We start from the raw sequence: 11,669 nt of genomic DNA on the forward strand, positions 1-11,669 counted from the left end.
ATGATAAAAATGACTCAGAAGTTCATGATTTGGCCACTGCCATGTGGTTAGTAGGGACTACCAGAACCATAAGCTGGATCTGACTCTGAGTCCATCTGTTTTCCAATTATGCCTCACTGCCTTATTGCACTCCTTCTTGCTCTCTCCTCCACCTTCCTCCCTCCCCCCATTTTTCAAAAGAGGAAATTGACTGCAAAGGTGAAATGACTTGCTCAAAGTCCTACGGCTAGCTAGAAGGTGAAAAGCTCTGTGTGTGTGTGTGTGTGTGTGTGTGTGTACGTGTTTAACACAAGTTCTTTTAAACACAGTCTATATTTATTATATAGATTACTGCCCCACAATCTCAATGGCAAGATTTAGTGAGTACTTACTCTGAGGAATATCTTCAGCTCTGTAAATTTTCAGGACAAAAGTGACCCACCGCAGGGCAATCCCGGCAGGAAGTAACAAGTTACTCTCCACATCATCGCTATCATTATCTCGATCTCTCTTCTCTGTCTGTTGAGGACACATAGTTACAAATTATGCACCAGAATTTTATACATACAGAAAGCACCAACTGTGGTGGACCAAATGGTACCACTATAATTAACCAATCGAATAAACAATTATTTCCTATTATGAACAAAGCACCTACTATGTATGTATTGAAATCACAAAAGCAAAAAGGCAAAACCAACTCTGAGACTTTTCATGATGAAGTCCTAGGTTACAGGCTAATATTTGTGCTCTCCATTTTTCTCATCTTCAAGTTTGCCATCTCACATCTATGCCTTCTGGGGGATTGCCCCAAACATTAGAGGATGATAGATTTTGAGATCTAAACCTGAAAGGGACCCAGAGACCATCTAATTCAAGTCCTCCATTTTAAAGAGGAAACTAAGATGCAAGAGTGACTTTAACAAGGGTAGCAAGTAGTAGAGACAGGATCTGAACCCAGATCCTCTCATTCCAATTCAGTGCCTTTTCTACTGTGCCATACTTCCTCCCATCATCAGAAAATAATTTGTGCTTTTGTAAGTTGGGTGAGCACCAGTCTAGTGAAGTATGCCTGTTCCTGGCATTCCTGTCGATGTCCTCTAGAAGTCCACGTGCCCATAGGTACTCCCCCTCTAATTCCTTAGGGTAGTGAGGTCAAACTCAAATAGAAACTGGGGGCAGTCATCATACTAAAGGGTTGAGGGCCACATAATGACTTTGTCTAAAAAATGTAATATTATCTATGTTTTATTGTCTTTTTCTCTATTTTGTCAAATATTTTCCAGTTCCATTGTAAGTGTTGCAGACTGCACGGGGCTGAGAGCCTCATGTCTGATACCTCTTCAGTAGAGCAATGAATACCCTTTGAGGCAACACTTAGCTGTTGCAGGCAAATTAGTAGTAGCTAGGTGGCCCAGTGTATAGAGTGTCGAGCCTGGAGTCAGGAAGACTCATTTTCCTGAGTTCAAATCTGGCCTCAGACACTTACTAGCTATGTGACCCTGGGCAAGCCACTTAACCTTGTTTTCCTCAGTTTCTTCATGTGTAAAAATGAGCTAGAAAAGGAAATGGCAAACCACTTCAGTATCTTTGCCAAGAAAACCCCAAATGAAGTCACAAAGAGTCAGAAATAACTGAAAAATAACTGAACAACAAGTACTTTTCTATGGAATGAAGTCACTAGAAATTTTGTGCTAACTGGGCTTCTGAATTAATTGGGATGTTTGAAGGCTTTGGGAGGGATGGTTTAGTACTGTTAGGAAACTGTGGAAACTCCCTTTACTGATAGAGACCATAGAATCATACAACTAGAGCTAAAAGGTTATCTTAGAAACTATCTAATCCAATCCCTTCATTTTACTGATGAGGAAACTGAAACCCAGGGAGATGAAATGATTTGCCCAGGGTCATACAGACAGCCAAGTAGCAGGTGTGGGATCTGAACTGAGATCCTCTAACCGTGGACCCAAAGCACTTTCCATTTTACTCTCGATTTGTAACATTAGGAAGCTACGTAAGGACAGAGAGGTTCAGTGATGTGTCGATACCCATGCAGATAACATTTGTCAGAGGCAGGACCTGAACTAGCTTCCCTAACTCCAGTGAGAGCCCTCTGGAAGCAATACGCCATGCTACCTCTCTAGAATTAGTTGTGGGACACGTAAAAATTCAGAGGTAGGCAATTACTCCCTCTCCCTCTTCCTCTGCAGGACTTGCTTGAACTGGGTGTGGCTCAGCCCAGGTAGGTCCAGCCCAGGCAGCGGTGTCTGATGCTGCAGAGTGTACAGCATCCCTCCCGAAACATCACAGCTATAGAAGATCCACTTTGCAGCTGGGTGGCTTCCTCCCCACTGTGTAGAGGAGGACTTGTTATTCTTTTATTTATTTTGATAAATATTTCCCAATTATATGTAATCTGCCTTGAGCCACACTCAGGAGTATTGCTGAGACCCAGGTGTCCCCTGATGGAGTACCACATACCCCATTGTGGTTATGGCCCTGGTAAGTAATCCTTGAAAATATTCAGGTTTCCTTAGTCTTAGGGTTTAAGAGAGATTAGTCAGAATCCAGGCACGCCCTTCATACCACTGCTCTGAACAACATAATTTCTCAGTAACCTCATCAATACAGTGTCCTCAGCCCCTATCATGATGTCATGAAACCACTATTACAGTCAACCAAATCCTAAGATTTTTCTTAGGAATGCAAGGCAGTCTCTCAGGCCTCATTGGACATGACTTCTTTAAAGCTTTTGACACTTGGCCAGCCCCTCTTCTGGGACTCTCCCCTTCCTAGGTGACTGACAGTTTGTCCTCAGCCTCCTTTGCTGGGCTATCATCCTACTCTTACCCATTAGGTATAGGCATCTGCCAAAGGTCAATCCTTCCCTCTCTCCTCTCTCAGTTGGTGATCTCATCAACTACTCATGTTCAATTATCATCTCTATGCAGAGGAGTCCCAAACCCCACCCTAACTCTACCCTGAATATTACTCCTACATCACCAACTAATTGCCTGCAAGAAATCTTCACTTGGATGTCCATCCCAGAGGCATCCTTGAACTCAACGTTTTCAAAACCATACATATTCCTCTAACTTTCCTATTTTAAATGACCGTTGTTTTAGTCACTCAAGTTCACATTCTTGGAAGCATCCTTAACCCTTCACCTTCCCTCATTTCCTATCAGTTGCCAAGTCATAAGAATCCTACTTTTGCCTCCATCATCTTTACTCTATGTAAATATGTATATATTTGTAAATATGTAAATAGGTATGTAAATTGCCTCAGCAACTCTTGCCTGTACTGCTGCAATAGCCTGCTAATTCATTTCCCGGAATCCAGTCTCTCCTGTCTCTAATTCACTTCCCAAAAAGCTGACAAATTCCTATTCTTAAAACCATGTCAATACCTACCCCCTTCAAAAATGTTTATGGCATAAAATTTGCTGCTGGGATAAAATACAAAATCCTCAGCCTGGTATATATGCTTTTGAATGTGTCTCCCGCCTTCTTTTCCAGTGTTATTTCATATTCTCCTCCCTCCATACTTTCTCTGTTCCAGTACACACAGTATACACATCCCATCACCCTTCTCCATGCCTTTGTATGAGCTGTCCCCAGACCTGGAAGGCATTCAATCTTCACCTCCACCTCTTTAAATCTCTAGCTTTCTTTTGAGCCTTATTCAAATACTGCCTCCTTTACAGGTCTTTTCTAATCAGTTATCTCATTGTTAATACCTTCTTCATTTTGAAATTACTTCATACCATATTATATTTACTTATCTAGGGGAGGGGTGTGTTGTATTCCTTAAGTAGAATGTAAATTTCTTGAGGACAGGGACTGTTTGGTTTTTGTCTTTCTTTTTTGTTTTTCTTTTGTTCAGTGACTAGTATCATGGCTGGACCATAGTAGGTACCTAATAAATGTCGGTTGAATTGGATTGCTAGGAACTACAATGTCATTTAGCCCAAAGATGACTTTTCATGGATCCTAACATCATTAGGCAGGAAAATGCCTATACGTGCAGAGGAAAGATATGGGTAAGAATGGCAATCAATTATGTGACGTGGGGAAGCACTGTATAGTCATTGGAGCACTACACTTTGATTCTGGAAGACCTTGGTTCAAAGCCTGCCCCAAATAGCTAGGTAACCCTAGGCAGGTCACTATCCTCTCTGGACCTCAGCTGCTCATCTACAAAACAAAGGGGATGGAGTGGATGACCTCTGGTCTAAATCAAGGATCCAATGATCTTACCCTATTACAGATTTCTTTCCTTGGCTCCAGAGCATCAATCCTACTGACACACATGTCAATTGTTTTCAAATAAGAGCTATCCTAAGCATTGACTCACTCCTTCATTGCCCACTTGCTTAGTTCATGACCATCTTCACTTGTGGAAATGAAAAAGTAGAACCTTTCTTCAGAAACACTCACTGGGGGTTCATCTCCTGTTCCAAGGACAAACATGCTGACTTTCATGTAACCTTTAGCACCAGAACTTGTATCTTCGGGGTCATTTAGAAGAAGCCATTTTCTCATGACAGCATGACCTAAAAACAAGACGGGGTGAAATGGAATCGCCTTCTGAGCAAGGAGAAGTTAAAGGAATGTTGGTAGGTCTGGGGTTTAAGACTGTTAGAGAAAAAAATAAACATTTAAGAGAGTATACTCCTCAACCCACAAAACTTCCTCAGCTTTTCCTCAAATAATTAGTTACCATTGTGGAAAAGCCAAATCTCCCTGGTTCCAAACAAGTCCTTCCAGAAATACCAGCATGGTCCTTTGCTTCCTGTTCTGGTCTGGGTCTGATAAGGCTCCCAGAGGTGTCTGTTCTAACTGCTCTTGTAAATTTGTCAAAGTAAGGTCAAAATACCCACCCCAAATGAATTTCTGCTCACATATGTTGAGGAACTCTGAGTTTTTCCAACAGGGCATAACCATTCAAACTTCAGCATATTCATTCGGATGACTTAAAGCCCTTTTGATGATCTTTTTTTCTTTTGTTTTATAGGCCCTTAACAAAGATGCCTTATCTGAAGGAGAAGTGAGGGATCTAGGATTCAAGATAATGAAGATATTACTTACCAGGTTCATCATAAATGTAACCCACATCGATCTGGAAAAAAAAAAGGTTTTAAGCACTTTAAATTATTTTGAAATTAATCTTAAGAAACTTGTTCCTCTTCTTATGTTTAATCAGAAAATCCAGGAAGTAAAAGAGGGGGAAGGGGTTTTGTCTAGAACACCTTCCTACTCCATGAAGAAATCTCCTTTACATCATCCTCAAGAGATGGTCATCCAGACTGTGCTTGAACATATTCTGTGACAGAGAGCTCATTACCTAGTGAGATAGCCTGTTACATTGAAAATAGTTTGAAATATGTCATCAAACTGACTGGAATTTCAGATATTTAGAAAAATATCCTGCCATTCTTTCCTGGTTTGGTTTGCCCATTCCATGACACCTGCCCAACCTCTACTGGAAGGTTGACAATAATTATTGCCAGGGAAAGATGTAATAAAAGAGGCAGCAGGATGGGCTTTCTCATTGACCTAGAAGCATTTCAGTGACAGATACAGAACCAACCCGCATTGCTGTCCATTCAATGGCATTACTGCATAGAGGACCAACAGAGGTGGTAAGTCCTGTGGGGTGACTGAAATTTACCAAAAGAGTAAACTGAGGCAATTCTCCATGAAAGATAATATTTATTAGCAGGGGCATGCTGCCTGTCAATAAATGGGACAATGGATTGCCTCCATTTATGACAATGGCCCCAAGCAAAAGGATAGCTCCCCCTACATAGGTTTTGGGGAATACAGAACAAAAAACAGAACAATGTAGGAAACATAGTGTGGTTGAGGACAGCATACTGGTTACAGAGTTGAGGTGTAGGGAATGGGGGCTAGGAACAAACTCCCTCCTTCCCTCCTGAGAGTCCAGGTGCAAGATAATAAACCAGACATCCTTGAAGGATAGCTTGGTGGTATAAAGATATTAGGCCCGACTCCCTTGTGTTCACACACACATCCCCCAAGGTCAGCTAAATTCCAAGAATAGATCAGGGATTAGCAGGACAGCTGTATTTCTAAATTAACCCCTTACAGGCCAACTGAATTCTGAACTAAGTTCAGAGACAAAGAACTATGACTTATACAATTACAGGACAAAAGCAATGGTAGGACAAAAAAATGATACAGGATCAATCTTGATCTTTTCACCTGTAATGTAGGTATACATCTCGTTTCTGTAGCCCTCTCTAAGTTCCTAGGGTCTCTGCTGATATCCCTCCCCAGGCACCATTACATCTTGCCTTCAGAGAATGTCATGATGCCAGGATAGAAAGACTTTGAGACTCACTGAGAGGGGCAAACTGAGATGGGGCAGAGCAATCAGCTTCTCCTTTGGGATTCTATATAGCACTGAAGTAAGATGAAAGTATTCTCTTGGTACCCACCTTGAATTCCCCCATCAGACAGTCTGCTCTCAAAGAATGGGAATCATAAACCTGAAAGAGAGAAAAATGCCCAAGGTTATACTAACTTTGTGTGGCACTGACTGATCTATGGCCTGTGAACGCCCTTGGTTTTTCTTACCCGAATGCTTATTGTCTCATCAACCAATTCTAGAGGGGTCATGTGGACATTGTAGAAAAATAACTGTTAAGACAAAAAAAAAGGGAAAAAAAGAATTTCAGCTGTATAGTAAGGCACAAGGGGAAAAAAAAGAGCTAAGTAATTAACTGAGCCTTGTATTTAATCACATTAAGTTGTTCATTGGGCCAGACAGACGCTCACTCAGCTCTTTAAGACTATAAGTTGCACAGAAGGTGTCAATCTAGAGTTCCCTATGCCAATAAAATCACAGCCCAAGTCCCTATCCATCCTCTATCCTACACACTAACAGTGAAATGACTTAATAATAGTTGACACTCATATCACACTTTAAGGCTTGCAAAGTGCTTCATTTACATTATCTCACTTGAGCTTCACAACTCTGTGAGACAGAAATTACAGATTGTATTATCTCCATTCCATAGATAAATAAATTGAGGCTTAGAGAGGTAAGAGATTTGCCCATAGCCACACAGCTAGGCTCCTTGAGAGGCAAGACTCAAACCCAGGTTCCTCTGATTCCTAGGCCAGTCTTTTTCTTTTCTTTTCTTTTCTTTTTTTAAGGCCAGTCTTTTGTCCACTTTATCACACTGCCTCAATTGCAAACCCTAAAGGGCCACATAAATGTGCTATGTAAATCAGAGGAAGGATTTGAAACGTCCTAACTTCAAATCTGGCACTCCATCTACTTTGCCACACAAGTGAAACAGTTTAAGATTTTGTTATTGTTCAGTCATTTTCAACTCTTCACAATCCCATTTGGGATTTTCTTGGCAAAGACACCAGAGTGGTTTGTTATTTCCTTCTCCAGCTCATTTTACAGGTGGAGGAACTGAGACAAACAGGATTAAGTAATTTGTCCAGGGTCACACAGATAGTAAGTGTCTGAGGCCAGATTTGAACTCAGGGAGTCAAGTCTTCTTTACTCAAGGCCTGGCACTCCATCCACTGCACTGCACCTAGTTGTCCCAAGTTGAGGATAATTGAGCTACTTAATTCAAACTGTTAATAAATTTATGCAAATTGCATGTCTGAGGCTTGTGTTACCTGGAAAAATATAATCCATTTCTTCCTCCATTTTGTCTACATAGACCTATATTTTATGTCTGTTTAATCTAAAAATAAAGAAGTCCCTAAAATCAACTCTTGTCATTGGCTGGATGAGTCTCAGTGCCTTAAAGGAACTGTTCACTTTTTGTACCATACAATCCTGTGAGGTTGCTTCTTTTAGTACTGACTCACTCATTATTTAGCATTTATTAGCTAGGCACCTGGGTGGCACAGTGGATAGAACACTGGACCTAGAGTCAGACCTGGCTTCAGAGAGTAATAGCTGTGTGACTGTGGGCAAGTCACTTAACCTCTGTCTGCCTCTGTTTCTCAACTCTGAAATGAAGATAATAACAGTACCTACTTCACAGAGTTGTTGTGAGGATCAAATGAGATAATATTTGTAAAATGCTTTGCAAACATTAAAGCAATGGTATTATTATTACGTAGCCTAAAATTAAACTCTAAAAGTTTAATTGCTCCTTTCATATTCTTCATCATTTCAATACTAATGATTGATTACTATACCAGGGGTACAATAAATACATGATTTGTTGAGACTAAGAATGTGTTAATCAAGCCCACATCTAAAATTCTGATCCTGATTTAACCTGTTCTAGTCTCTAGATTTTTCAGTGAGTCAGTTCCTTTAAGGACTATGAACATTCTTCTTCAGATCTTGCTTAAGAATTTAGTGGTTGGCCTATTTTAATCAAGCTTGTATTATAAATGTACTGATATGTGCTATTATTAAAATCTTCTATAATCTGGCCACACTTTGCCTGTCCAAAGTTATTCCCCACCATTCCTCAACACAAACCTTTACTGAATTCAAGATGGCATACATCTCACCCAAATTCACAAAATTTCCTCCCCCAATATACCCCTTCATTTATGCTATTCCAACTTCCTGAAAAGGCCACCTCTTCCCTTCACTTAACTGTTCTCTCTCCATTCTTCACCTACAAGCTAAAGTCTTGCCTCTTCCATGAAGCCCAGGTGATACCTGCTCACCTTGATCCCTTCTTTCTCTGTTGGCCTTTTGCCGTTATTGTCTGTTGCCCAATTAGTGCCTTGTTATGTTATGTATTCTTTATGTATGTTCAGCATATGACTTTAGGACATTGGCACATATAATGCTGTTACATATAATGCAATTAAATTTGTATGTTCCTAGAAAGCACTGTATAACTTGGAAGTGAAAACATCAATTCCACAGTGTTAGAAGGTTGCCTAAGGCATTGAGAAGTTCTATGACTGGTCCCCAGGCCCCAGAGCATTTCTCATAAGCAGCACTTGAACTCAGGTTTTCCAGATTCCCAGGCCAGCAGTCTATCATTTTTGTCATAATGTATTTTTTATAAACCTACATAAACAAGAAAGATTATTTATCTACCAACTGCTTACTTCATCAAAAAATGGATTGTTCCCTCTTTTGATTCTTGTTCGATGTGTCTGACCGCAGACGTGGACTTTGACCACTGGCTTGATATTATTCCCACTTAATTGACGTCCTTCGATCACTCTAATACGAATCTAGAAGAAAAGAAGAAGGAGGAGGAGGAGGAGGAGAAAGAAAGAGAAGAAAGAAAGAAAGTTACATCAGTTACATCTCAGTTACATCAGGCCACATGGTGAGAAAGTTTTTTTACTTAAAATTTTTACTTAAATTTTTTTCAAGACTCCCCATTTTCTGTCCTATAACACCATGCCCATTATATATCATGCCATATGATGCTCAGTTTGGGAGCATTGTCCCACAGGACACAAAAAAGCATAGACTTCTGGCTGTTGATTACCTGGAAGTCTTGTGGCTTATTGGAAAGCATTCTCCGGGTGTTCTTTCCTTTTGTAATCCTCCGGGCCAGCTGGAATTCAGAAACATTTGCAGCTGGAGCCCGTGGGGCAATGGCTTTGAATGTGGTGTCATCATCTCCTGGGTCTTCTTCCTCTTCTTCTAATATGTGAAAAAGGCACATGGTTAAGAGCAGAAATGATCTGCTTTGTAATAATGGGTGAAAAGATTCCTCCTTTATAAGGGCCTGAAAGTGAACTCCCTTGACACAAACGGTTCTGCCTGGCCTCCATTTTTTTTTCTGTTTTCCTAAGAACTGGTGCACTTGTAAACGACGCATGGAGTTAGATGAACGCACCCAGGAGTAACCTAGGACACTACTTTGGGATGTTGATACTAATAAATATTTTATGGAAGGCAATATCTTGATGTCCTCACATAAGTGGTAGGAAGCCAGCGTTGAAGATGAGCACAGTGCAGTCTGTGTGCAAATAGGATCTGCCATCGGTATTTATACATTATCTCATTTGACCTTCCCAATCACTTGCCCAATCTGGGCTAGGTCATGCACATATTGTTATCCATATTTTTCAGAGGATAAAATTGAGGCTTCAAGATCTTTATTGATTCATCTAATGTTTCATAGCTAGTAAAGAACAGAGTAAAAATTCAAACGTAGGCCCCTTGACTCTAAGTTCAGTGCTCTTTCCAACACATCACTGCTATCTTCACTAAATAGATCATCAATTCTTGGATAATGAGAAATTTAATAAGTCAGATTTCATTCCCATTCAACACATTCATACATACACACATGCACACACACACACACACACATACATACTCACTTCCTTTACATATAAATGCCTTTCATGTGTCTAGAGGAGATGAGGTGCTGAGGAGGTTGAGAGGGGCAGCAGCTAAGATCTAGTGGAAAGTATTTTGAGCTTTTACTCAAGCACATAGAGTTTATGTCATAGATATTGATTTGGCTCAGAAGTTAGAAGACATTGGTCCTGCTTCTAACTAGCCGTGTGCCCGAGGACCAATCACTCCACCTCCCTATTCTTTCTTGTACATACTCCCCTATTGTTACTTGTAATAAAGAATAGACTGGACTAAATGGTATCCAAAAGTCCCTTTCAGTTCTGTGATTCTGGTCATGAAACTACTACCTGCCCATTTAAAGATAGTGTTTTCAACCTTGATAGTTCTTGATTATAGGTGGCTTCTGCACTCCTCCTCTACTCTGATGTCACGTCGTGATGTGGAGGTGACCCAGCCTTTTCTATGTTGACTGCAGCTGATCACAACCTCCTACAAAGCTGGAAAGGCTCTGACTACAGGCACCATGCTAGAGTTCGAGGACCAGCAGAGACAGATTCAGAAAAGTTCCTTACCTTCAGTCTCTCCCACTTTGAGCCTCCCAAATACCCTGTCCAGTAGGTACCAACAAGAATTAGTATCTTTATATTACAGATGTGAAAACTGAGGCTTGGAGAGGTTAACTGGCCCGTGGAAAGATTCAAACCTAGGCCTTTATGATTCAAAATCTGTACTTTATCCACATACTAGTCACTGCTACCCTATGCTAGGACAGCCACAGCAAGTCTTGAAGACCATCTGCTAAAGTGTAAAGGGGTTTAGATCTACATAATCAAAGGAGCGTTCATACGTATGAAATCCCAGAGCCTGGAAGAAGGTACAAGGGGGAAGATCAAAAGATCAGAGGATCAGAGACTTAGACACAATCTTGGAGGTCATTAAGCCCAACCTCATCTTTTTAAACATAAGGAAACTGAGGCACAGAGAGACTGAGGATTGCCTAGGGTCACACAGTAAGTGTTTGAAGCTCAATTTCAACCTGGGTTTTCCTGACTCCCCAGCCAGCGCTCTATGCATTATTGCACACTGCCTTTATGATATCTCCCAGTTATCTTAATGGCAGAAACATTTGTAATTTCAATGCAACTGCCAGGCCAAAAATTTTATTTCCCTCCTCCCTCTTGCAAATCTCTCTAGCATGTGTCATAACCAAGGCTTGGGAAGGCAGAAGCCTTTTGATCTCCAGAAAACAGCTTCCTCCCGGGAAGGCCCTAGAAGGCCTCGCAACAACTACTTACAAGGGAATGCTACCATGAGGACATAAGTTCCCTGGATTCTATGAGAAAAGTGTATGGAAAGAGAGAGAGAGAGAGAGAGAGAGAGAGAGAGAGAGAGAGAGA

The 11,669-nt window shown here is 40.8% G+C and overlaps 1 protein-coding gene across 2 annotated transcripts in view; it reads right to left on the reverse strand.

Annotated features, from left to right (window-relative positions):
* Window positions 1-11,669, reverse strand: part of MYOF (myoferlin) — a 159,016-nt gene that overhangs the window by 85,530 nt on the left and 61,817 nt on the right. For both annotated transcript variants that reach the window (XM_027839784.1, XM_027839783.1), the window contains exons 6-12: window positions 9,449-9,606; window positions 9,057-9,185; window positions 6,582-6,644; window positions 6,443-6,493; window positions 5,070-5,100; window positions 4,419-4,534; window positions 372-498 (exon numbers count right to left, since the gene is read on the reverse strand). In XM_027839784.1, coding sequence (XP_027695585.1) covers window positions 372-498; window positions 4,419-4,534; window positions 5,070-5,100; window positions 6,443-6,493; window positions 6,582-6,644; window positions 9,057-9,185; window positions 9,449-9,606 — 675 coding nt within the window. The remainder of the gene's footprint in view (window positions 1-371; window positions 499-4,418; window positions 4,535-5,069; window positions 5,101-6,442; window positions 6,494-6,581; window positions 6,645-9,056; window positions 9,186-9,448; window positions 9,607-11,669) is intronic.

Source organism: Vombatus ursinus, unplaced genomic scaffold (genome assembly GCF_900497805.2).
Source record: "Vombatus ursinus unplaced genomic scaffold, bare-nosed wombat genome assembly UNPS02014833.1, whole genome shotgun sequence".
NCBI classification, from domain to species: domain Eukaryota; kingdom Metazoa; phylum Chordata; class Mammalia; order Diprotodontia; family Vombatidae; genus Vombatus; species Vombatus ursinus.